The 26,580-nt window shown below is 31.6% G+C and overlaps 5 protein-coding genes across 6 annotated transcripts; 1 reads left to right on the top strand and 4 right to left on the bottom strand.

Annotated features, from left to right (window-relative positions):
- Window positions 1-2,195: 2,195 nt before the first annotated feature.
- On the bottom strand, window positions 2,196-3,457 carry LOC133795299 (uncharacterized). Its single transcript, XM_062232754.1, has 3 exons — window positions 3,128-3,457; window positions 2,665-2,896; window positions 2,196-2,587 (listed from the first exon to the last, which is right to left on the bottom strand). The coding sequence occupies exons 1-3, from the start codon at window positions 3,455-3,457 to the stop codon at window positions 2,196-2,198; spliced, it is 954 nt and encodes a 317-aa protein (XP_062088738.1).
- A 357-nt stretch (window positions 3,458-3,814) lies between these two features.
- LOC133795298 (L10-interacting MYB domain-containing protein-like) lies at window positions 3,815-4,589 on the bottom strand. The gene is made up of 2 exons (XM_062232753.1): window positions 4,452-4,589; window positions 3,815-4,357 (listed from the first exon to the last, which is right to left on the bottom strand). Exons 1-2 carry the CDS (start codon window positions 4,587-4,589, stop codon window positions 3,815-3,817), a joined length of 681 nt encoding a protein of 226 aa, XP_062088737.1.
- A 2,539-nt stretch (window positions 4,590-7,128) lies between these two features.
- Window positions 7,129-11,854, top strand: LOC133796929 (uncharacterized). The gene is made up of 10 exons (XM_062234633.1): window positions 7,129-7,340; window positions 8,233-8,304; window positions 8,622-8,736; window positions 8,987-9,023; window positions 9,145-9,214; window positions 9,432-9,536; window positions 9,982-10,132; window positions 10,220-10,302; window positions 11,267-11,360; window positions 11,516-11,854. Exons 2-10 carry the CDS (start codon window positions 8,274-8,276, stop codon window positions 11,601-11,603), a joined length of 774 nt encoding a protein of 257 aa, XP_062090617.1. The 5' UTR covers window positions 7,129-7,340; window positions 8,233-8,273; the 3' UTR covers window positions 11,604-11,854.
- A 586-nt stretch (window positions 11,855-12,440) lies between these two features.
- LOC133796930 (deSI-like protein At4g17486) lies at window positions 12,441-17,854 on the bottom strand. Its single transcript, XM_062234634.1, has 4 exons — window positions 17,571-17,854; window positions 13,760-14,047; window positions 13,134-13,214; window positions 12,441-13,016 (listed from the first exon to the last, which is right to left on the bottom strand). Exons 1-4 carry the CDS (start codon window positions 17,719-17,721, stop codon window positions 12,868-12,870), a joined length of 669 nt encoding a protein of 222 aa, XP_062090618.1. The 5' UTR covers window positions 17,722-17,854; the 3' UTR covers window positions 12,441-12,867.
- A 2,513-nt stretch (window positions 17,855-20,367) lies between these two features.
- On the bottom strand, window positions 20,368-24,190 carry LOC133796928 (DEAD-box ATP-dependent RNA helicase 42). 2 transcript variants are annotated; one of them, XR_009875546.1, is made up of 9 exons: window positions 23,457-24,190; window positions 22,827-22,872; window positions 22,651-22,700; window positions 22,471-22,512; window positions 21,878-21,991; window positions 21,175-21,253; window positions 21,006-21,077; window positions 20,792-20,921; window positions 20,368-20,681 (listed from the first exon to the last, which is right to left on the bottom strand). XR_009875546.1 is itself a non-coding variant. In XM_062234632.1 (8 exons), the coding sequence occupies exons 1-8, from the start codon at window positions 24,050-24,052 to the stop codon at window positions 20,874-20,876; spliced, it is 1,047 nt and encodes a 348-aa protein (XP_062090616.1). In that variant the 5' UTR covers window positions 24,053-24,190; the 3' UTR covers window positions 20,368-20,873. The 2 variants fall into 2 exon arrangements, 1 of the variants encoding a protein (XP_062090616.1); XM_062234632.1 differs by having other exon boundaries at window positions 20,368-20,921.
- Between the last annotated feature and the right edge of the window lie 2,390 nt (window positions 24,191-26,580).

Genomic DNA, 26,580 nt, shown 5'->3' with positions numbered 1-26,580 from the left:
AGACCCTGGGAGTTGATAAGGGTTGGAACAAATAGTCTCTGGAGAGATATACTTTGTAACAAAATACTCATAATATATCAATAATATTGACTAGTGGAGTAGAATGATTTTAACCTTTGAACCACTTAAAAGCGTGTCTTGAATCACCAAGTTCATCCTCTAAGATTTCATATCTATGACGGTTCTACTTTCAGCACTAATCCCTTTCTCTTCTTTTCTTAATTACCTGTTGGCGAAGAACCGCGTCAACATATATATATATCTCTTCTATATAACAAGTGTGTAGAATACGAAATTTTTTTGTTTTAACAGTTTTTTGTTTTTTTCGTTAATTTTAACAAAATATTTTTATATATAACAATATATTGTAAACATGATTTAAACTTAAATCAAATTAATTAAATAAATAAATTATAATAAGATATTTTACAATGGCAATTATTTAAAAATAATAAAAACTATATATTTTATAACTTAAGTAAAATTTAATTAAACTTAAACTTCACGTATTAGAATAATATCATATTAAACATATAACATAATATAATCTACTATCAACTTGAAACAAACTTCTTTAAAAAAAAACTAGCAATAAACTTAAATTTAAAATTTATGTATAACATTAATATTATATTAAATATATAATATCTTATTGTCACTGCCAAATTCAAAAACTAGAACAAACATAAACTTAAATAAAAATAAAAAAATTAATTAATTAATTAAATTATGATATTTTTAAGATATTTTATGATAATTTAAATAATTAAATTATATTTATTTAAATATAATAAAATCATACATATCATTTTTTTATCTTATAAATTTGTGCGATAATTTATTTTTTATCAAGTGATTTGAGCTCTTTTTCTTCATCAAATTCATCAAAGGACATTGCGAGTTACATTATAAACTAAAAATAATTTATGCATGTATACCTGCACTATGACTTTTTTTATTCTTATTTTATTCTATTATTAATTTCTTTTTAAATATTATTGTAATTTATATATATATGATATGTATCCATGTAAATATATATGTATATATATCTATGTCAATGTGTTTATATGTCTTATATGTAGAGATTATTGATATAAATATTTATATATACTATAGAACTGTAATTCATTCTATTATATATTAAAAAAAATGAGCCGGTTTTTATTAAAATTACAAACAATGTTTTGTTCTAATTTTTCAATACATTTATGTCATATATTATATTCAACATATTTTATTTATTTTTAAGATATTATTTATTTATTAAAAATTTATATGATAATTAAAAAAATAATAAAAATATATATATGTTTAAATAATCATTTTTATAACTTTAAAACTTACCAAACCTTTTTTTTTACCTAGTATATATATGGATAGAATTTATACATTTAGTTACAATTACAGTTCTTTATTTTTCTTTTGTTGCCAAAATGCTACATTTCTTAATTTTATAATATATATACGTGTATATATATGCATCATATTTCTTTCCTCCAATTATTTATTTATTTTTGAATAACTTTCCTCATAATTATTAATTGCATTTATATATAGTATATACATTATCATCCATATCCAAGAACGAACCGAATTTCATACTTCAATTAATTTTTTTAAAATAATTATAAAATTTAAACGTTCAATCAAACAATATAATCCAGTTAACAAAAATCCGACTAAATATTCTCATCCACAACCAAATACAATTTACAAATTTTTAAATAATCTTATCCTCCCTAATATTCTTATAATTTTGAACTCCTTACACTAAACCCACCCTTATAAATTTTGCGTCACAGAAACCGCCAATAGAATTATGGCTTGTTTGGGATAGCTTTTACTTTTACTTTTGGACACTAGAAGAAGAGAAGTAAAAGTTTGAGCTTTTAAATTAGTGTTTGGATTTATGTTTTAAAAGAGCTTTTTTTCCATTAAAGAGCTTTTGAAAGTGTTTGGTAAGTATAATATAAAAGCTCTTACAAAATAATATATGTCAATTTTGTCCATAAAAATAACAATAATAATAATTTTTTTTTTTTGCAATCATAAAAAATAAAAATAATAATATAAGCAAAATTAACCATGTGCACAAAAATAAATCTTTAATTATTACATAATCATAAAAAAAAAAAAATTAATACTCATGTTTATCTAAGCATGAGTTCAGCTACGATTTTATCACGAATAACTCACATTTCAGTCTCATCTCTTACTAAGTTAATATTTGGGTCACCGTCATTTACAAAATCATCATTTGCTTCATCACAAGATGCGAACTCTATGTCATTAATGGTCTCTCTCCTGATAAAATTATGTAAAGCCATTGAAGCTGTAACAATAGCTACTTGTTTATCAAACTTATAATTTGGCATTCGTTGCAAAATTTCCCATCGTGCTTTCCATACACCAAAACAACGTTCAATAACACTGCACAATGATGAATGAGCGTGGTTAAATACTTCTTTAGAGCCACTAGGTTGACTACCTTGTTGAAATTGAGGAAGATGGTATCTTGTCCCTTTATATGGAGCTAAATAACCTTTCATATTTGAATACCCTGTATCAACTAAGTAATACTTACCTGCAATAAAAAAAATTATCATTTTTAAAAAATTTCAAATCATATTCACAAAAATAATATAAATGATTACAACATACCATTGGGTGGTTTAGGAAAATTAAGATGTGTATTTCTTAATGCTTCAAGAAATATACGAGTATCATGTGATGTTCCTTCCCAACCCGCCCATACAAATGTGAATAACATATCAAATCCACATACATCCATAATATTTTGTGTAGGACAACCCTTTCTTCCAATGTATGGTATTTGTTTATCTACTGGAAGTGAAACTCGAACATGTGTTCCGTCTATTGCTCCAATACAATCCTATTAATAACAATTTGATAAAAAATATAAAATCAAAATCTACATAGGGAGTTAAAATATATATATATATATATGCATATGGAGATGACGTATTCATACCTTAAAGTATGACCAATATCTAGGATTGTTTCGTATATAATATGGGACTTCATCAAAATTTTCAGGTGGTCTAATTTCATCCAAAGCAAACATACTCATTTTTTCCAATACATTTGAAAATTATCTACTAACAGTTTCACCTGAATGTTGAAAATGCTCTTGAATCATTCTATTTCCTGCACCATGTCCTAAAATCATCATAAACATACCAACTGACTCTTCTAGTCTCACACCTTCACTAGATTTTAGTCCATAACTTCTCAATCTATCACATAGTTTACAAAAAACATGTTTTTCCATTCGAAACATCTCATGACATCGTCGACCATTTCCATCCATAATTTCCATCATAAATTTCCAGCCAGTGTGAGGTGAATTTCTACATGGTTCCTTAACCAAAAAATTATTATGATAATATACTGATGTTCTTGCAACAACAAGGACAAGTTCATCAATTTCCATTTCTTCTGCTATGACTTGTTGTATATATTATTCATTCATGTCTTCTGAATTTGTGTCACTATACATTCTGTATTTGAAAAAATGTACATAATTTTTATTTATAAGATAAATGAGTGGGATATAATACACTTTAAAAAAGATAAGCATGTAAACATATAATATAAAATTGTATTATTTTGGATTATATAAAATAAAAAAGATAATTAAAAAATTAAAAAAACATATTGTGTCTTTCATAAATATTAAATTCAAGAAACAAAACAAACCACGTTGTTCAAGAAATAAACAAACTACATTGTTCAAGAAATAAACAAACCACAATGTTCGACAAGAATAAAAAAACAAATAAAATATAACTTAGAAATCGAACTCTTGTTCTTTTAGCCATTCAATTTGATATTTAGGCTCCTTCAAAGCTACAAAAATTTCCCTATTTGCTTTCTTTGTGAACAAAGAAGTACCAACTTTGAAAAGAGGGCTCATTGCTTCACAACCTGGAAGTGTAACTAACTTATCGATAACTTCTTGAACACTACATTCCGGTGGATCGGTACATATGTATGAACTCCTATTTCTGATCGCCTCACAAATCTCATCAAGCTGTTTGGAAAACTTTGATGTTGTACAATTATTCTTTTTTCCTTTCTTAAATTGCGTTCTTTTTGGACCAAGTAATTTGGTCTCTTTTTTCATTGGATCACCCACTCCCTCATGATCACTTTCCTCCAAATTCTCATCAATCTCTATATCATTATGATCCTCGGTGTATAAAGGAGGTAGTGAACCAGAGGTTGGTGCCCAAGCTCTAGCTCCTGTAGCAGTAACATCTCTAAACAACTCATCCAGTTTGAAAGAATGTTCTAAACCTTTCACTCGAAATTTAGCAGCATCCGGATATTTCTGTTGATGATTTATTAATTAGGAAACAAAATATATAGTAAGATTATTAATTATAAAAAAATCATAATTATAAGAGCTTTGTACAGAAACCTACTTGTAACTTTGCATCCCACCATTCATCTGGAACATCAACTGTTTGCCTCTGTATGTCCCAACCAAGTCCAGTCTCTCCTCTAAGTAATGAATCCCATAGTTGCCACTCTTTTTTGACATTAACCCAATGATTTTTCATTTGCTTTCGATCATAATTTCTTTTTGTTGCAAGATTAAATTTTTCAATAAAAATTTTCCAACCTAATTTGCTCAAATGAGATCCATTTCTATTACATGCTCTCACTTGTTCTACAGCTAAATCAATCCATTTCTCATGTGTTGGTGGATCTCAAATTGCTTTTGATTTTCCTTGTGTTACCTCACCCTCACTCGCCATTCTATTTAAAAAAAAGTTTCGTATAAGAAATGCAAACTAACAAAACATAATAATATACACACATAATATTTTGTTTTCTCAAAATGGGAGCAATAATTATTAATAATGTGAAATTTAACTAAATAAAATTGAGTACAATAAACTGAAATCTAAAAATTAAAGAAGTATAATAATGGATAGACAATAAATCCAAAAAACATATGCAGATTTAAATGACATATATAGAAATCGATTCTCATACAATTAATTAATTTATATGTATATATATATATATGTGTGTGCGTGTGAAAAAGGTCTCTTCTCCATGATAGAGGAGGAAGACAAAAAGATTAATAGAAACACTACTTATCAAGAGTCATTAAGACAACATATTAATCACAATGGAAGAGAAATTGGATCACTCATGGATCATATTAATGATCACATTGTAGAGAAGCAAGCAAAGGCGGAAATACTTTCAATATGTGAATCAAATTTAATTATATCATAATGCTGTATTATTTAAATAACTTCATCCCTAAGCTTGCATGTTTTCTCTTTTTCAAATTCAGTAATAAATAAAAGTCTACGGTCTAGGATAGTTTTTTTAATAATAGATATAAAATAATAATAATAATAATAATTAATAACAACATAAATGATATATTTGACCAAAAATAAAAGTTTTGTTATAGATACATATATGTCACAAAGAATAATAATACAATTGTGATTTAAAAGCACTAAAATCTAATATAAAAAAGTGTTGGAAACCTCTTGTTCATGTATTTAATGATGATCAATTGATAGAACTTGAGAAGTACTATTCAAACAAATATTTTTTACATAATTATAATTCTACAATTTACATATATCCATTTAGGCTAGAATGCATACACACTCATATATACTTTTGTAAATAAAAAATTACATATGACAATTAATAATTATACTGTTTAGGAATTTTTTTTTTATATACACTGTTACGTAGTCTTTTAGGGACTTTATTTTCTTAAGTAAATGCAATTGATATATATATACATATAAAATGTGCTATGTGAAAGAATGTGAAAAAATAACGGAGCTTCAATTTAAAATAAAATAACAAACAATAATAATGAATGTGAAAAAAATTAGTCTCATGTATATGAAAGTGTAAAAAAGATATAGTAGTGAAAAAGCACATCATACTTCTATAACAAAAAATAAATATCTCATTATAATAACAACCAAAATTTCAAATAGAATATTATAATACAAAAAAATCTAAATATGGTTATGAAATTAATTTCTATTTATAAAATAAAAAAATTAAACAAATAATAAAAGATACGATTTGTTTAAAATTTAAACTTAAAAACGATTTGTAAAAAAAACAATCGTAGTTTAATAAGAACTTTGAATACGATTAGCAGAAAATATAAATAAAAAAATTACTAACCTTGAATTTTTGTTGATCAAAAAATGAGTGAGATTATTTTGAAAATGACTGTTACATAAATGAAAAGTAGAGAAAATTATATTATATTCTTCATGAAGAAACTAGACAAAATAGATCAAAGAAATTACTAACCTTCAATTTTTTCTTGATGAAGAAATGACTACTGGTTTTTTTTATAAAAATGGCTGCTAGGTTTTCATTGTGAGATGAATGAAAGATGTGTGTAATATATCGTAATATATAATTAAGGATGATGATGTAATTTAAATTTTTTCTTTCATAAAAAAATGGGTAAAATAAGAATTATGAAAGTTTCATTAAAACAATAAAATAGCTTCCCGTGTTTTTTTAGAAGTCCTTCCTAGAAAAGCTGATGAGTCATTACTTCTCTAGAAAGCTCTTCTAAATTAAAGAAGCTCTTTTAATGTATCATCCAAACACACTTGAAAGTTACTTTGAGACCCCAAAAGCTCTTTTAAAGCTATGCCAAACAACATACCAGACCAGACCACATAAATTTCTTGCGTTTATGAGCATTCACCATATCAAACATGGAATTCTAATCATTTTCCATAATGACATTTCTGTATGTCAACAACTTTTATTAGTGTGAAAAACCAAAATTCTTAAGAAGAGACATTACAAATTTTTATTTATAACTGCCTGAGTTTGGAACCATATTTCTCACCAACACATCGCAGTACTGACACGTGGCATGAACCTCTAAAAGCTAATAGAAAATTCCTTTATTTTGAATTATTTTGTCTGAGAACAGATTGATATTATTCTGAAATCTAAGGGCCCAGCTGGATCTTATTCTAAATCAAAGGGCCCATAATTGATCGAGTTGTAGGAGCATATCGCTGGATAAGATCCGGCTGGGCCGTAATGTAGCATTTGGGATAGTCTGAACAACAAAAACACTAAGAAAACGACAATCGCTAACTTATAACTTACAACTTATAACTGGGTCTATATTCTGTTCCATTCTATTCTAGCTGAGTCTCTTTAACTGTGTGTGAACTCAAGGAGAAGGGAGAGAGAGAGAGAGAGAGAGAGAGACCGTTGCTTTGTTTGGTTGGGTTGGGCATAGATAAACCTTGCTTCGTCTCCACTCTCCACTCCAATTCCAGGTTTGTACATGTGTACCACAACTTTGATCCCTCTTTCCTATTCATCGTTACTACTTTAGTACAATGTTTCGATTTTGTCTCAGATTTCGTGTTTTTTTATTATTATTATTTTATTGTTCAAGGGCCTAAATTTTTTAAATGGAAAGAAGCATTGCTTCTGATTTTCAATGGGCTTTGTTATATTATTTTTAATTAATATTATGGAATAATTGTATATTATGTGAATTATGTCAAATGGTAGTGAATAGTTTTGATTTTTCGTCGAGGGTTGGGACGGGGTAGCTAGTCCAACTCTAGTTGTGGGGTTTTTTTTATATTGAATAATATTGTCGTACTGCGTGGAAATCTCATAGACTCTTGTTGGTTATATGTTAAAATTTATATTATTTCCTTATAAATTGTGTGGACTGTGGAGTTATCATGTCGGAGAAATTCCAAATGGGTGTCTTTTTTGTCTCATTTTTAGTGTATGTTCTTTTGTTGGATTACATTTTGTTTTTCTTTTTAAAGTAGTAAGAGAATGTGGAAAATGTGATCTAGGTTGAGTATAATTTTATCTTGGCTTTATTGTTTGCAAAGTGTCTAAAGCATAAGAAGTGAGCATTTTTTGGTGTTGGCAACTTAGCACAGCCTGGAAATTGATTTTTATTTTTCCTTACATGAACACCGGACTATTCACTCACCCAACTCCCTAAACAGAGATGTGATCTAAATATATTTGCATCTTTCTTTTGCCATCTCCCTAATGTCTCAACTTGGGGCAATCTAGAGAGGGTCTCCTAGCTTTTCTGGGTTGCTCAAACAACCAAGTCCCTCTTTTAGAAGAACTCTGATTTGGTCTAAAAATTGGTGTAGATAACAAATCTACATTTACATTTTGTTGTTGTTGCAGGATCTGTGCTATTCTCAGTGATATTTTTGTTGGGGGATAATATGAGCTTTACTGGCCCTTCTGTGGGTTCTGGTTAGTTAATTTTTTTTTTCAGTTGTCACTTGTATAATACTGATTAGTTTTGAGCTCTTACTGCTTACTGCTTGTCCTTTTTTTTTTTTCAGTTGTAACTTGTATAATACTGATTAGTTTTGAGCTCTTACTGCTTACTGTTTGTCCTTTTTTTTTCCTTCTTCATATTGAATGAAAACCTATAGGTTTCCTTCCTTCCCATTTGGGTGTCTGGATTTTCTTTCTTGAAATTTGTGTCAAACTGGATATTTTCAATTTGTGTCTGTTCTTTTTGCTTGTATCATTTTCCATTCAATTTGTTTGGATTTTGTTTACAGGTGCTAGAACTGCTAGAAGAGCATTTGAATTTGGACGGACCTATGTAGTCAGACCCAAAGGTAGACATCAGGCCACTGTAGTTTGGTTACATGGTCTCGGCGATAATGGCTCAAGGTATTACTTCCATCAGTCATAAAATGTATTTTTCTTCTTTCCCTTTAATGGTTGTTTATACAATCAGTCTATAGTAAAGATGTTGAATAAGCAAAAAACTTGTTTCGTTTATAATTTCTCAAATCCCTCCCTCCCCTTCCCCATCATACATTTCTAATGAATATACACAATATGCTGACTTACTTTTTTCTGGACCATAATGAATGAAGTTACAAATTTTCATTTAAGCTTTAATTTTTCTTTGTGGCAGTTGGTCCCAGCTTTTGGAGACCCTTCCTCTACCAAATGTAAGGATATGAAGTAGCTGTAGCACTCATTTGTGTCTCTTTCTTTTAATTCTAATGATTTAGAAGTCCATATATGTCATCATAGATATGCTAAAAATATGACATAAATAATATGATGCAGATTAAATGGATATGCCCAACTGCTCCTACTCAACCAATCTCTGTGTTTGGTGGCTTTCCTTCCACTGCTTGTAAGTCTATTTGCACATAGAGGCCTGAATATAATTATCTTAATAATAACCATTAGGGCAATGACGTATTAAAAGAAGAAAGACTAAGTTAAGATGTCTCTTTTAATTGGCAGTCAAAGAAAATAACTGTAATAAAAATAATAATCTCGGTTGTATGGAGTAGGTTTGCTTGGCTGTAGGACCTTATTCATCTTTTTGGATGCTGTAATTTTATCAGGGTTTGATGTGGGAGACCTTTCAGAAGATGCTCCTGATGATTTACAGGGTTTGGATGCTGCTGCATCACATGTTGCAAATTTGCTGTCAAATGAGCCCGCTGACAGTGAGTTTCTTCTTGCATTCGTTTTGCATCGCATTACATATATTCTGCATACAAAAGGTATTCCGAATACGGCTAGTTTCCACATGTCTATACAAAAGGTATTCTGAATTCGGCTAGTTTCCACATGTCCTTGTAGCATCGTGTAACATTACAGTTTTTACATAATAAAAAATCAAATACTTGGTGTATTCAATCCATGTTTGATGTAACAAAGTTGTTTCTCACAGCATTTGCATTTCCACTTTTGGTTGATGAATGCTGATATGATATGATTAATTCAGCTTTCCTCTTATATAAATATACACACACATATACACGTGAGCAGTCGAGTGGGTGTGTAGAGAGAGAGAGTGAAATAGAGTAATCCCCTTCTATTTTAATTTTTTAGAGAAGGTTGTTTTCATGATATAGATATTAGCTTTCACTGATGCTCTTTATTTTATAGTTAAACTTGGAGTGGGGGGTTTCAGTATGGGTGCTGCTACCGCCCTATACTCTGCAACCTGCTTTACTGCTGGAAAGTATGGGAATGATAACCCTTACACAGTTAATCTAAGTGCAGTTGTCGGCTTAAGTGGATGGCTTCCATGCGCCAAGTATGATTTCTCCTTTTTATAGTTGACCCTGTTTTATTCATTTTTTAATGGATCTGCTCTGTAATTATAAGTTTCATTCTTTATCAGGGTGTTACGTAGCAAGATAGAAGGGGTGGAGGAAGCCACAAGGCGTGCTACATCCTTGCCCATTTTGTTGTGTCATGGGAAAGGTATACACTATGATTTCTTATATGCATATTGTGTGTGTGTGTGATTTTTTCATTCAATGGAGCAATAAATTCATATATGCTTGATTCAAACATGTTACAACCTTGTTATGATTAACTTTTGCACTTCTATTTGTTGAGAGACTGAAAGTAAATTGAGATGGCTGATAAACTGCATAGCTTAAGTAAAATGGCTATTTCTTGTTTGATGGCCACAAATTTTGGAAACTATGTGGGCTGAGTATTTTGTTTTCCAAAGACAAATATAGTCAGCCAATAAGGTTTGAAACTAAGTACTTGATACGTCATTAGGAGATCCTTTTACTGCATCTACCATCTCTCTTTAGTTGTGCTTCCACTAAGCTAATTATATGGTCATGACATGTCTCATGTTATTTTTTGTCTCGTACCATTTTAGAGTTTCATAGACTACAATTTATGGATTTTTTGTATTAGTTTTGATACTTTAGTTTCATGGATAGTGCTTTTCATATTCTTGATAAGATCATGAGCTATTTGTGAAAATGATCATGTTTTAAGTTAGAAGTATGAAAGCATCTAATACCTATGTAGTCTGCATTTTTGAGTCTGTATTAAATAGATTCATAGGAATGATTTATGTACCTTTACCTTGAGAGGAAGCTGATTTAAATTTTGTATTACATTTTGTTTTTTTTGGTAACTGAGGACTTCGAATAAATTTCATTGGAAGTGCAGTAAGATAGGAATGTCAGCCATTTGTTTATGCTGATTTATGGAAAATGTCCACAATCAATACCATGCTGTGATTGACTTGCAGTAGAAGGTTTTAAACAACCTCAAGTGACTGGACCGAAAAAATAAAAGAGTGGAAACTATAATTAAATCTGCCATAATGTTATTGTAGTGGTCCGTGCCCATATAAAATGAATGTATATATTATGATTTATTTTCACCTTTAGCTTCAGCCCTGGCATAATTTTTGCAGTTGATGATGTGGTCATCTACAAATTCGGGGAGAAATCTTCACAGGTTTTGAATTCAACTGGATTTCAAGACGTCACATTCAGATCGTATTCTGGGTATGCTATAGTTTTATCTCGACAACATATTACGTGTACTTTGACCAGCTAGGAGAAGAATATGAAGCCTTCTCATTTAAGAAATATAGACAATTTTATCACTGTTATTTTGTTTTTACTGAGTGTGTAATGGAACTCTTTCTTTGATTGTGCAGACTTGGCCATTATACTATTCCAGAAGAGATGGATGAGGTCTGTGCTTGGCTGAATTCAAAGTTGAGCCTTGAGGGTAGTGGTTCATGAATAGCATTGTGCGGAAATCTGAAGACACAGCAGAAAAATGGTACGGGGAAATATTTGGATGGCAACAATGGAATCACTACAAGTGGTATTGGATGCAATGTGGACTTTTTTTACATTTGACATCGGTCTACTTTTTTCACATTGGTCTATTTATAACTTGATGTTATTTGACTTTTTTTCGCACTTGGATAGAACCATATTTGATGGTTTGTACTAATGAATCCTCTCATAAAAGGGTTGTTTGGATTTCAGTATTGTGTTGCCACCAAAAAGAGAAAAACGAAACTTAAAACTGCGAAAAGAAATACTCTACTAGCCCTATTTGCCTATGAAGTGAGGAGTTTTGATAATCCTTGGAAGGCTCCGTTAGTGGAACTCAATATCTACTCTGCATAACGAGCTTGGCTAATTTGGAATTGCTGTATAATTATATAAATATATATATTTATATTTATATAACATAATTTGTGCCACTCTCCTATCATGCACCTTCAACTAATATAGTGTTGTACCATGTGGCAGCTCGGTAAATTTTACTCATTTTCTCTTCATGGTCAGTTGTGAGATGGCCATGAAAGCAAAATAGTTCACTTTTTTCGTTCTTGATTAATATATAGTTCACAATGTTAAGTTTACCGAAGCTCCAATATTTGCCGGCTATGTAAAATCAAAATATTTAAATTGCTAAGGCAGTGGAAGTTTACAATTCCTATGCCATAAATAAATAATGAAGATAACCATATACTTCACCGATTTAGTTATATACTGTAGCATGCTGACAAGGACAGACAGATTTACCAAACCAGAATAAATAATCTGCATTTGAATGACTTCCACTTCTTTTCCAAACCAGAATTCATTTCAAAGAATGAGAAAGATGAATGCATCATTTCAACTTCCAATAATATCCACATACAAGAACCTCAACAGCAATCAATGATACAATCTAGTCCAGAATTTTCTTGGTAAAAATAAATAAATGAATGACAAAAAAAAAGGGGGGGTGTGGGCTGAAAAAACATGGATGACTTGATTTTTTTTTCTTTCGAGTAGAAGTGAAAAAAACAAAACTACTACAAATAAACGATTATGCACGCAGGTAACAAATACAAATTCAAAGAGAAGAGTTACTTTCTAAAATGGGGGCAAGCACTTTTTCATCCATGTAGTAGCCATTACCCTAAACAAAGAAAGGAAAGGGCCTAAAGGGGTATTGCATTTCAGGAGTAGTTTGTCAGTATCGATGCCAACTTCCTAAACAGCATTACATTTCACCTGTGAGTCTGTGACCCTCTTTAACAAAAGACACATCCCCAGTTCCCTCCAATGGTGAAAGCAGGCGCTTCTCTTGATCATCATCGATTTCTGTTGACTCACGGGGGGTACTTGATGGAGACTCACTACCATCATCTTCTGAAAATAATAAACCCAGAAAATCAACACATTAGGGTACTCAAGGTAATGCTAGAACTGTCGTCAAACTAGATATCTAACTACATGTGTGTGAAAAAAGTGAAAGGGTTAACTCACCAGACACTTCGTGGTATTCTGGCAATTGTTTAACTGTAGTTACTTGAAGGCTTTCAGGTAGCAGGCAACTGCATAAAGCACCTGAGATTTTATAAACAAAAGCATAAAAGGCAGTCTTAGTAATAACATAATGAATCTGATGAATTCATATATTTTTTATTCATGAAGGAGAAATATTATTAGAGTCGAATATGCAAAGAAAATACAATTGAATATGATTTTTAAGAGGCATGGTAGAAGGGCGAGGGAATTCACCAAGAAAATAAACCAATCGACTCCTTGTATCATTTCCCTTGAAGACATGTCAACTAACGAGAGATTATTTCTCAAACATGGTATTGTGAAAGAACATGCAGCCAACCTAAACAAGGCCTGGGAGAGAATCACCCATTGTATAACTATATGGATCCTTGTAGAAACAATAAAACAAATTCATCTCATTGGTGATTTGATTAAATTAGAACTTTGTTCACCAACAAATTAATTTTTTTTATCAGTTCATAACAAACCTATGAATTAATGGCTACAAGAGATTATAAGAAGTTCAGCTACAAAGCATTATGGTCCAGCATAGAACAAAATTTCACGCAGATGAATTATTAGTGATAGTAAAAGCTCTTTATTACCTAGTCGAGCAAGCCGATTCACCCAGCCTGGGATCCTTTTTCCTGTCAACCTCCACGAAATGTCATCTGTGAAATGGTTGCAATTCTTGGAGATAAGATGATAGGTATCCCCATGATACTCTGAAGCAACACCCTCAATAAATGTCCGGAATTCAGAGTGTGGAAGGTTTGTGGAACCCAGGGAGAGAGAATTTCGGTAAATAAAACCTGGACAGCTCTTTGGTTCCACTTCAAAAACTCCACTAGCTGGGAAGTCATGGGCTCCAAAACCATACTCCTTACCATGGACTGTTCATACACACATTCAGAGAGACTATAAACACCAAAACTTTATACATAAAAAGAAATTAAATGAAAGAAACCCAAAGGAATTCTGAAATCGATAAACTTCTAATGAGTCCGTTCTTCAAAGAGCAGAGTCAAGAAAGAAACATCTCCTGTGAAAATGCCTCTTGAAGAAGCAAAACGGTTATCCTAAATTTCATTTAATTTTGATAACACGCCCTCTGTATAGTCTATATAGTATATACCCGTGGACCAAAATGCAAACCAATATGAATGCATCAGAGCAAAACTGGTTCCGATTTTTTACAATTTATCTATATATATATTTACCTCCTTCACAATAGGCCATATAACATTAACTGCTGATTTACCTAACTAAATTCATCTAAAATAAATATTGGTTTCTCAAAAACTAAACTTTAGTAGTAATCTATTAAATGCAAGATTCTGGCTAAAATTCTGTCTAACAGGTTATGATGGATTATAGATAGAATTGTTGGTCCCTATCAAGCTGCTTTCATCCCTGGTAGATGGACGGGGAATGCTCTATTTTGGGACAGGAAGTCATGCATACAATCAAAAGAGAGGCAGTGGTGGTTTAATGGCGATAAAGACTAACATGAGCAAAGCATATGATCGGATTGAATGGAAGTTTCTTAGAAGAGTCTTGATTGCGAATGGTTTTCATGATAGAGCAGTCAACCTTATTATGTTTTGTGTCTCTTCGGATTCCTACTCGGTTTTACTCAATGGTTTCCCTCTCAAAGCAATCACTCCCAGCAGAGGTCACAGGCAAGGAGACACTATGTCACCTTTTCTTTTTCTCCTATGTAGTGAGGTTCTTTCCAAATTATTGACGCAAGCGAAGAGAAGAGATTTGATTCATGGGGTTAAAATTTCTGCTAACAATGAGGCGGTATGGCATTTGACGTTTGCATATGACAATTTTTTCTTCTGTAGAGCAAATACCATGGAGTTGGAAACTTTGCAAGCAATCTTCCCGAAATATGAAACTTGGTCTGGCAGAAGATTAATTTAAGTAAATCTTCTATGTTTTTTTCTCCTAACATGAATAGAAGATCTCAGGAATGACTTTTGGAGAAGATGCGGATGAAAGAACTCAAAAAGATGGACCTCTATTTGGGCAGCCCTATCGTTTTGACAAGACAAAGATGTGCAGATTTTGATTTCTTAAAGGACAAGTTGAGAGTTTCCCTGGAAGGATAGCGTCATAAGTTATTATCAAGGGCTGGTAGAACTACGCTTATCAAATCGGTCGCTATGGCTCTTCCTAATTACACCATGGCTGCCTATGAAATTCCCAAAAAACCTGTCGTCAGATGGATGCTATGATATGATGCGAAAGTTTTGGTGGGTTGGAGGCTCTGACAAGGAGCGGTTTTTATCGCTCGAATCTTGGGATTACTTGTGTCAACCTAAGTCTAGTGGTGGTCTGGGGTTCAGAAGATTTGAGGATGCAAATAGAGCTCTCATAGCTAAATTATCTTGGTTCGTGGCTTCTAAAACTAATAAACCTTGGGTGCAGATGCTGCTGCGTAAATACTGCAGAAATAACTCCTTTTGGGAAACTCAGGATACTAGTTCTAGATCTTCTATTTGGAGATCTATAATTCATACTAGAGGGTTGATGCTTAAGGGGTGCCTTTTTCAGGTTGGATCAGGAATATCAATTTCTATTTGGTATCATCCGTGGGTGCCTCAGCTTGAGGATTATTCTCTGCAATCTCATAGGAATCCAGTAGTACTATCACAGGAAGCTTACAATTTCAAGATGGTGAGTGAGTTGATACTGCCAGGTACTCGGAATTGGAATCAGTCACTACCCTGCCATCTTTTTCAGCCTCAAATTGCTTTGTTGATAGCTAGCATTAAAGTTCTTCCATTGCCATTGGAGGATAAGTGCATTTGGACTGCTACAAAAAAATGGCAAGTTCAATAAAAAGAGTGCATCTTATGTGGATCAAGAGATGAGATTCAATGAGAAAATGGAGGTGTGGAACAAGATGTGGTCTTGCAAATCTATTGAGAGACAAACTAATGATGTGGCGCATAGCAAATGATGCTCTGCCATCTGTTGAAAAGCTAAAATTTCTGCATCCTAGCTCAATAAAAGCCAGCTGCATCTTATGCAATAATGCTGAGGAATCAATTATTCATCTCTTCAAACATTGTCCTGCAACTAGAGCTATTTGGTTAGCTTCTCCTTGGGGCATTAGAAGTGATGCAATAGATGTGGATTCAGGTCTCAAACTAATTGAATGGTTAACGGAGCAAGATTCTAGAGCTAATTTCAAAGGAATTCTGCCTTTTGCAGCTTGTGTCTTTGAGAATATTTGGTCAGTGACGAATGACATGTGTTTTAATGGAGGGTCTGTTGACATATACAAAGTGATTGCAAAAACTCTCTCTGACTTTCAGTAGTTTCAATCGACTCTGGAGAATGATCACAGTGAAGATGGCACAAGCAAAGGTCCTTGTCAAGGACAGAAACCAAATATCAGGAACATGGATACAGCTTGTGTGGATGCTTCCTACAGAAACAACTGGGCTGGCTCAAGAATCATTTTGTTTGAATCACCGGCTTGGGAGGATCCACTGATTTATGGCCATTCCTTTCAGGCCTCATGTGCTCTTGAAGCAGAAGCAAAAGCTCTGATTCAAGCTTGCCAATTAGGAAAAAACAGGAAGTTGTCTAGATTGCAGGTTGTTAGTGACTGCAAGCTTCTTGTGGATTTTCTGAATGAAGAAGGGGACTCTCCGGATTGGTCTTTGAACCACATTTTGTTTGAGGCTTTAAACTGTGTTAGATCTTTTGATTATTGTAAGGTTTACTATATTCCTAGAGGCTGTAATTTGAAATATGACTCTATAGCTAAGTGGTCAAGGTCTAATTTGTTGAATGGACAATTTCATCTAGGGGATCTGCCCCATGTGGCAGACATTTTTTAAGTAGTTTGTGAAGTTGTTTTTCTTGAAAAAAAAAAAAAGTGCCCAGATTTACCTTGTACTATATTCACAAGTTGGTATCTTTTTCAAGTCAAAAAAGAGCAACTTGTGCCAATAATGAAATTCAAACTTTCACCTTTAAAAGTATGCTAATTTTAGTTCAATTATCATCATCCGTGTGTTAACTTCACAAATTTTAGGAGTCACACCAAGGTACACGATTAAAGTTTACACTTCAAACGAATATATAAATAGAAAAGTAAGAATGATTCAACGTTGAAACACAAAAAAAAAAAAAAAAAACTTAAAACATTCTAATCCCAGATACAAATGCATATTCAAGATTACTAAGAGCACGCATAAAAGTAACAATAACAAGAAAGGAGAAACAGATTATGCACAAGAGTGTTTCTCAAGAAACCCACCGGAAAAATTAAAACTAAAAATACAGCAGAACCCAGATCAGAAAAACACATAAAACATCAAAATCCATTTAAAGCAAACAATAGAAAGAATGAATAAATATAATTGTGAAAGAAAAGGAGAAAACGTGAGAGACCTTGAATACCCGAGTGGAAAATACCAAAACCGAACCAATAGGTGTAACTGTTAACGGGTGTAAGATCATAGATATTCAAAACCACTTCGGTTTCGACACAATTATTGGTGCTGTGAAGGCCACCGCTGCCGGAGGTGCTTTCTGCCCCCATTTCCCACAACGGATTGGAATCCGAAATCAACCCCAAATATAATACGAGCCTCACAGATCCACCTCCGGCTGTGGGTGTCGCTGTGGCTGTGGGGGAAGGAAAGCTGTGAGCCTTTTGAGGAATTATATCAAATTTACTGCCTTTATTAGCTTTTCCTTCAGTCTATTTATGTCTGCGTTTAAATTAAAAATCTACTTTTACTTATTTCCTATGTTAACTAAAATTAGTATAGAAAATAAACTTTTAAACAAACGACATTAAAAATAATATAATAATTAAATATAAAATGAGGAAAATGGAATTGCGATTCCAATAATGGCCTATTGGCTAAATGGCTGTGATTAGGTGGCACTATGAATGATCTGTGACTGTGACTGTGTCTGTGAGACAACTAATATCTTAAAAAAAATCTAATAATAATTAACATGTTAACATGTGCCTTTAATTTAAAAATGCATACTCAAATTAAACCATTAATTAAGTAAATAAAATCAAAGAACACAAGTGCAAGAATAAATACTATTTCTTTGGCTGTATTTGGAAGGAGACACACGGCTAAAAAATTTAAATTGAGGAACCTAAATATATATTAATTTTATAGGATTAAAAGACATGTTTTTTTTTTTTGAAATTTCACTTGATAAAAATAATAAGATAATTATAAAAAAAAAAGTTGAGAGGGCTTTAACTCTCTTGGCACATTAATTTTAAATTTAATAAAATAAATCATTTTATCTTATTGTGTTATCTAATCGTATCATCCTATTATCTCATCATTTTGTTATTGTCTTTATGATTTTTTTCAGTTTAAATTTCCTCAGTCAACTTTGTAAAATATGATTTTGCTGAGAGAATTTCTACCCAGGGTCAAAAATATTTCACTAAGTTGAGTTCTTAGTAGATACTTAGGTAGGGCACCTTACACAAGATCAATAGTGATTTCCTACTTTGCATAAGAAGAAATTAACCTTATTATGTAAATGTGATATAATAAGGTTGTCCCATTCTTCATCCTTTATCATTTTTTAAATTAAAAAAAAAAAGTTAATATTCGTTTCGATTTAATCATTTAAGTGCTTCTTTGCCTTAAATAAAACGTAATAAATTATAATTGTTTTAAATTATTATTATACAAAAAGAAGTATCAATTTATAATTGTTTTAAATTAAGTATCAATAGTGGTATAAAATTAAAACAAAAGCCTCGAAATAGTATTAAATAGACTAACACTTTAAATACATACCATGTGCCATGCACTTTAAATCATCAAGTTTAGTAAAATAAGATCATATTAATTTTATATATAATTTAAAATACATGTCATATCATATTATTACTCTTAAAAGCCAATACCAACAAATGGATCATGAAAAAATTCAAATCGTGATATAGTGTGATTTAGAGCAAAGTTACTTCTTAACCATCAGTTTCTTTACTCTTGTAAGTAAATCACAGATTAATCAATGTATTTGTCAGTACTTTACTTGTGTGAAAAATATTAAATTTGCACATTACTCAATTATTTAGTTTAACCGGTAATTGTCATCTCGTAGATTTGTCTGAAACTGAACATTGATCGAAACAGAGCAAAAGCTTCTGCTTGTTAGACGGAGGGGCAGTATATATGGATATTGAATGGCATCATAAGAGCTTGCTTAAGTCACCAGCTAATCGAAGCATAGGCTTCTGTGGTTGGCCTCTCCTTGGACCATTGTGCCAAATAGCGAGGTGATCAGCAGCTGCTGCGAATGGCTATCTCACATGATGTGACTCAGGGAGTCCACAAAATCAGGGAGTTATTGTTGCTGAGTTACTCCTCTATGTTTCGATTACTACGGATACCATCTGGAGATGCAGGAATTTGAAGGTCCCGGACAATATTGACCAAAATAAAGCCCAGTGTGTGAGAGACATTTGTATTGCTTATGAAGAATATAAGGTTGTCCTCATTCTAGAAACCCAGCACACCAAGAGCCAACTTCAAGGGTGGCTGCCTCCGGCGAATGGTTGGGTCAAAGTCAATTTTGATGTGGCTAATGGAACAAATCACACGGTCCTTGGAGTGGTGGCTCGATCTCAATCAGAGGAGTTTGTTTGGGCTCATTCCAAAACAATTGCAGTATCTCCTGCCTTAGTGGGAGAAGCTTCTACTGCACTCCTGGCTCTCTCAACAGCAACAGACAACCAATGCAAGTTCATCATTATTGAGGGAGATTCCACTAATTAATTGATGCTTGCAATGGAGTGGCTGCCTTTTGGGAAATTGAAGCCATTATCTCTGAAATATCTATGTTGTCTACTAGAGTTTTTGTTAGTCATTTTAGTGCTGTCCCCAGACAGCTTAATTGTAATGCTCATAACTTAGCCCACCGGGAGCACGGACACTAATGGGACTATTGATTTACAGTCAATTTCCCCAGAATATCCTTATGTAGTGACTTTCTTCATTAATGAAGCACGTTTCTATAAAAAGAAAAAAAACTGTAAAAAAGTACCATTGTATTCAGAACATGTTTAGCTTTTGTATTCACACAACATAGTCCATTTTTAATTTATTTCATGTTTATATAGAATTAAATATATATTAATATATTTATTTACTATGTTGATCAGCATTTATCTGTCATTGAAATTCAGAACGACAACGACTCAGAATATACTAAGCATGATGTTTAAAATTATAGATAGATATAAGAAAATTACAAGTGTAACCATTATAAACATATAATTTATCCGAAACCAAATAATTTATAGGATCAAAATTCAACAGACCTCACAAAACACATTGATGTCATATTCCAGACAAGGCTTTAACTTAACACAAGAGGAATATTTTGAGTATGTTTAGGCTCTGGAGTTTTAGAACTCTTGCATCAGGAAACACCCAGAAAATGTGTACAAAGGGCCAAGTATACCTCTTAATATAGCCTCCTAATGTGAGGTCACTCAGGTCAGTGAATCTACAAAAGCAATGGGCAGTGATCATCAAAAGGAACCGGGCCAAAAATTTGTCTCCTACAACATAACTTGGGGATTGGAATTGGCTTGTTCACCAGCCAAATGGACTTACAGAAGTTCAGCAGTACTAGTAGGAATCCAATATGCACTGCAGACAACAATAATAGATACAACCCAACTCATCTCATGAGTCTTCACATAGCAACGTCCGGATCCAGCCTTCTCTGAATTGCAGCTGCAGCCTGCAACAATGAAATAAAGATGCATCAAGCCCAGAAAAAGTCTGGAGTAACAACAGGGAGTCAGCTCAAGTCTGCGATCATTACCTCCAAATTTCCAACCTTGAAATGGTAAGCCATCTCCTCCCTCAGTTGAGCTTGCTCTTTCATTGCTTGAGCCTGGGATATAGTGTGCAAAAAGCATAACAAAAAATCATAGATTAGTGGCTTAAAAATTCAAACTTCAGCTATAATTAACAATGCAGCAGACACTAACCATTCCACCCTGCATAGACTGCTTCAAGGCTGCCACCTGTTCTTCTTTCTGCTTTTCACGTACTATCATCATTTCTTGCCTGAAGAAAATATTGTGAATTAGGCCCATAATTGTCCTATCTCATACTCTTCACACCTTTAATAAACTCCCATTCCTCTTAATGAGAAAAAGTGATAATTTAACACTTGAGAGATAGCAGAGGAGCTACTTCAAATGAATACTTTTAATAATGTATCAAAAAATTTACTTTCTTTGTTTTCAAATATCACAGTAAAATATATAAAAACAACTTTTTTGAGCAAACTTAAACAAATCTTCACCCCAAACCTTCTTCAGCAGCAGGCACCCTGTATCCCAACTACCATAATACCTTAAATGATTAAAGTCTTTCGAATTATGTAAATGCAATGTATTGAAAATGATATTTGGCGCAGTAATTTCCTCTTAAGAGGCAACTCAAAGAATTGTTAATCAATACAATTGTTCAACTTAATTTAAAAGAGTTTGTTTTCATTATTATTATTAAAAAATAAAAAGTAAAAAAATTATCGTTCTAATCAATTAAAACATGAATAATGTAAATGCTGAAACCTCGTGCAATAAGTTGAACAAACACAAACACATACAACAGTAAGAAAACAGAAACCCTGATATGACAAATCACCTTAAAAAAACAAAAACAATCCTTGAACTAAAAGCATACCGGCGTATTTCTTCATCATTAAACACCGTACGTTCTTTTTCCTGAACTTTCTTGAGACCCTTTTTCATTTCTTTTTCCAATCGGTGCCTGAAATGTGCATCAAGGCTATAATACCTGCAACCAAAAGAATTGAATTAAACACTAGACAACCAGTAATCTACATTTCATTCTTGTATATGCTTTACGAGTAGTGCTGCAAATAATAAGATATAAAAACTCCAAACACACTAAAAGCTATTATCTTGCATTTATTTCATGGTTAACGCATCTATATTATTATTGGTAATTGATCACATTCTTGCAAACCTATTTTGGATGATGCCAGTCCATAACAATACTTCAAAGAAAGCAGGAAAAATTAAAAAGATGTGGGAAACGCATATTATGGGGATATATTGCAGCAACAGCAAAATGCATGACAAACTAAACTTTAAAATGGAGGAAACAACTGTGTGGAAATAGGCCTTCCAATCTTAAAAGAAAGGGATACTAATCAACTCTATTAAACACCGTTTGTCAAGCATTTATAATTTCCACAAGACCTCTTAAAACAGGACATGGAGAAAGCTATCCAACTAACAAAATTAACTCACTTTTTAGAAGGAAAAGTTGCTGTGTTGTGGTCTTCCATGAATCTGTACAAAATAAAGTGGAGCGATTTTAGAATTCACAAAATAGACATGAAAGTGCCTTGACTAGATCAAATTAACAATCATAAGCGAGTTACAATTAATACGTTCATTTATTTTTTCCATGAGGAAACATTGGCTTACTCTTTAAACATCTGTTTTTCTTCCCAATTGGGCAGGCTTTCCAAATTAACCTGCAAATAGAGCCAGCCATGTAATAACTATAGAACTATTCTCAACAAAATAAGTGAAATTGTTCTTCTTTTTTATTCAACTAAAGCAAACTTGCAGAAGGCTTTGACTAATGCGAGTAAAATTACCTGTTTCACCTCTGCCAACCAAGCAGTGAACTCCGGTCGTTTGGTCCTACAAAATGCACGTAAGGCAAATAAATCACTAGAATAATTGTAAGGTCAACATATATATACATATATATATGTATATAGACAATAATCGAATATCTGCTTGCTAGTAGTACTAGTAGAATCAATAACTCATCCTACAGCAAGAAAAGAAAAATTACGTAATATGTATATTCATCATACAATTTTTATTATTATCGTCATTTTGGCAGATGCCATTTGGTGGCATTAATATTATGAGAAGCATAGTGAGACAATACAAGACAGTAATTCACAGCTCCAAAAGCTGCGACTGTGATAAGTTTAATATTCATTAGCTTTAATCCGCCATTTTATGAGTACTTTCACATTCTTCAATATAATAACCATGATACCCATAATTTTCCTTCATTCAGTCCCTAAAAAATTCTTTAGCAATAAATCATGATCTGCAAAGCTGAGATTTTGATAAATGCAAACACCCAGATATTTATATAATCTCAAAAAGTAATGACACAAAGTTCTCACTTAAATTTTCTACTCTTCCTACAATTTCTTAGTAGCCGAAGAGAAATTAAAACAAGAAATGGGAAGTAAAGAATAGCTTACCACATATCAGTTTCTCTGATAATCCCATACTTCCCCCACGAATTCGTCACAGCACCTTTCTTCCCCTTTTCCTTTTTCTCCTTCTTTTTCTTCTTTCTCTTCTCCTTCTTCTTCCTCTCTTCCTCTCTCTCTCTTCTCCTCCTCTTCCGCTCCTTCTCTTTTTTCCTCCTCCCCCGCTCTTTCTCCTCTTCTTTCTCTCTTTTCCTCTTTTCTCTCTTCCTCTTCCTCCTCCTCCTCTCACTCTCGCTCTCCTCCGAGCCCGAACCCTCCAACACAGACTCGGACTCCGATTCCGAACCAATATCCTCAGAATCTGTGTACTCGTATTCGGAGCCCGAACTCGTGTCCTCCTCGCTGCTGTATCGCCTCCGCGATTTTCCCTTCCTTCTTTGGCTTTTCTCGTGTTTTATATCTTCTTCACCATCAGAATCGGAACTTTCCCGCGCTTTCCTTCTGGATTTGCTGTGTTTTCTATCGTCTCCGGATTCAGGGACAGAATTTTCCCGTAGTTTCCTAGATTTTCTTTCACTTTCTTCTTCTCTCTCAGAACGATTCTCATCTTTCTCCGGCATCGCACCGTTCCGATCTCTAGCCATTTAGCTGTCAGAGTGAGAGCGAAACGTAATTTGAAGAGGCGGAAAGGAGCGTACAACTCAGTCGCCAATAGAGTGTTCATATAAACAGCAAACCTCGGTTTGGAATCAAACCGCACCGCACCAATCAGCCAAAAACCGTAGTTTGGTCATGATTTTTAATTTTTTAAAACTAATTAAATCGGACGGATGATTTTTTTAAAAAAAATAACTTATAGAAATGATAATTTAAAGATTTGAACCCTATAATGTTAATATAAAGTCTACCAAAATGTTAATATAAAGTCTACAGGCCAAACAATCTAATTATTTATCATATATTTTTAGTAGTATTTAATACATGCACAAATTTTTAAAATTAAAAATAATCTAAAGTAAATATTTATTTTTCTCACTTCTATAAAATTTAAAATACTTAAACTTACAACAATAATAATAAATTTTTTGTAGACTTTCATGGTCTTAAAAGTAAATCTAAAATTATTATTATTTAAATATAAATTATTTAGTTAATTATTTTATAATAAAAAAAAATTAATTTTAATAATTTGGTTATATAATTAAAATCAAACCAAACAACACCAAATCATTTATTTATGGTTTGATTTGATTTAGGTTTTTAATTTTAATAATTTGGTTTGCTTTTTAATAATGTTTTGATTCAAACATTCTTCTAAACTGTATCAAACTAAACCATGTACAGCCCCTAGCTGCCAATAGAGAATTAAGGCCACTTTGTACTATTCTTGGACTAAGATCAAGCCCAGGTTCATTGAAAACGGTAATTTAGGCCCACATTTACATGTGCCTCAATTTGCAATCAAGGTACACAATTCGGCTTTGTGCAAATTATGTGTAGTATGGATTTTTTTTTAGGAAATTACATGAAATATGAGATTTTTTTTAAAACTTTGATAAATATGGTATTTTTTTCCTTAAGTTTTGTATGGCATCATTTATTTATTTATATTTTTATGGGATTTTTTCCTATATTTTTTTAATTTTATTAAAATATACCATATAATTTCAATATTGATTTTTTTTAATTGTGGGATATTTTTATTACTATATTTTTTTTAATCATATTTAAGTTAATAATATATTTACATATATATATACAATTAATTGTATACATAAATCCATATAATTTTTTCCATTATATATATACATATATTATTGCTATTATTATTTTTATATGTATATACATATATATATATAAGATTATAAAATAGTACACATTTATATATATATAGATGTATTATTATTGTTATTATATTAATTTTATATATACATTCAAATATGAGGTGATGAGAATGATTTTCACTAATTGTGATGATGATGATGATGATGTCTAGGTTATGTCATTATATATAGAAAGATTTACACTCACAAACCTTATAATATAAATAATTACAAATATAAAACTCATATTTTAATATACCCATATTATAATATTAATTAACATAAACAACATACAATCATATTTTATTTACCTATTTATTATACCAACTTTTTTTTAACATCATATATCATTCTAATTATATTTCCATATATTACGCTCTTTCATTTTTTTTTTTTTTACTGTTACGATTTTTTTTTGAGATATTAAAAAGCTATTATTTATTTCCTTATTTACATAGCTATAATTTATTTCCTTATTTACAAAGCTAAATCATTTCTAATCTTTATAATTAAATGTATCCTCCCAAATACTATTGTAGTACACAACTATCATTACCATGTCCATGTTCCTACAAATTCAATATAAATACAACATATGTTAGACTATAATTATACTTGAAAACATAGTATCAATATGATTAGTGTTCTAGCTTGAAGTATACTATTTGGTATCCATAACCTAATTCTAAACAATAATTTCAAATGTTATTTAACATTATATAGTTGGTAGTATATAATACACCAATATACCTCTTGGTATTCAAATTCCAACCTAATGATATGCTAATACTTGATAATACTTTATACTAGCTATGTCATTAATCGAACACTATTAAAATACTACTTTCAAGTATCCAACAAAAAAACGGTAGAATCATTCCCTTAACAAAACTTGATAGAAAATCAGTTGCATGTCATAAACAACAAAACAAATAAAATCCTTTAATAAACATGATTATTATCAATATCAAATCATATAAATAACTACTCTTATTTCTATAAAGATAAACCCTTAATCATCATCATTTTACACATTTAAAATCACATCAATTTATCTATATAATAAATGGTATATTTTAAATAAATTATATACTTACTAGTATCAAATGACATAACCATTAAACTATGCCATGGTAGAAATGGTGTATATAACTTTATATTTTTACAATTACATACTTACTAGTATCAAACGATATTACTAATTTAAAAAAACATATCATTATAATTATTCAACTATCGAAATAAAAGATTCACACACTGACCATCAAAGCATATGATCTATCATTTTAGCACTTGTAGAAAATAATATTAATCGAACAGTATTAAAATACTACTTTCAAGTATCTAAT

This window comes from Humulus lupulus, chromosome 8 (genome assembly GCF_963169125.1).
Source record: "Humulus lupulus chromosome 8, drHumLupu1.1, whole genome shotgun sequence".
Taxonomy (NCBI): Eukaryota; Viridiplantae; Streptophyta; class Magnoliopsida; order Rosales; family Cannabaceae; genus Humulus; species Humulus lupulus.
This window is presented reverse-complemented; position numbering and strand designations above follow the sequence as displayed.

Excerpts from the sequence above, each read along its gene's own strand:
- LOC133795299 (XM_062232754.1), bottom strand. The coding sequence starts at position 3,457 with ATGGAAATTGATGAACTTGTCCTTGTTGTTGCAAGAACATCAGTATAT. Across the intron at positions 2,897-3,127 it reads TTCAACATTCAGGTGAAACT|GATTGTATTGGAGCAATAGA; the intron begins GTTAGTAGATAA and ends TGTTATTAATAG. Across the intron at positions 2,588-2,664 it reads TTTTCCTAAACCACCCAATG|GTAAGTATTACTTAGTTGAT; the intron begins GTATGTTGTAAT and ends TTTTTATTGCAG.
- LOC133795298 (XM_062232753.1), bottom strand. The coding sequence starts at position 4,589 with ATGAAAAATCATTGGGTTAATGTCAAAAAAGAGTGGCAACTATGGGAT. Across the intron at positions 4,358-4,451 it reads GGTGGGATGCAAAGTTACAA|AAATATCCGGATGCTGCTAA; the intron begins GTAGGTTTCTGT and ends AATCATCAACAG.
- LOC133796929 (XM_062234633.1), top strand. The coding sequence starts at position 8,274 with ATGAGCTTTACTGGCCCTTCTGTGGGTTCTG. Across the intron at positions 8,737-8,986 it reads CTCGGCGATAATGGCTCAAG|TTGGTCCCAGCTTTTGGAGA; the intron begins GTATTACTTCCA and ends TCTTTGTGGCAG. Across the intron at positions 10,303-11,266 it reads TTTGTTGTGTCATGGGAAAG|TTGATGATGTGGTCATCTAC; the intron begins GTATACACTATG and ends TAATTTTTGCAG.
- LOC133796930 (XM_062234634.1), bottom strand. The coding sequence starts at position 17,721 with ATGGGGGCAGAAAGCACCTCCGGCAGCGGTGGCCTTCACAGCACCAAT. Across the intron at positions 13,215-13,759 it reads GAATCGGCTTGCTCGACTAG|GTGCTTTATGCAGTTGCCTG; the intron begins GTAATAAAGAGC and ends ATAAAATCTCAG. Across the intron at positions 13,017-13,133 it reads AGAATACCACGAAGTGTCTG|AAGATGATGGTAGTGAGTCT; the intron begins GTGAGTTAACCC and ends TATTATTTTCAG.
- LOC133796928 (XM_062234632.1), bottom strand. The coding sequence starts at position 24,052 with ATGGCTAGAGATCGGAACGGTGCGATGCCGGAGAAAGATGAGAATCGT. Across the intron at positions 22,701-22,826 it reads GGTTGGCAGAGGTGAAACAG|GTTAATTTGGAAAGCCTGCC; the intron begins GTAATTTTACTC and ends CTCTATTTGCAG. Across the intron at positions 22,513-22,650 it reads GAAAAACAGATGTTTAAAGA|ATTCATGGAAGACCACAACA; the intron begins GTAAGCCAATGT and ends TATTTTGTACAG.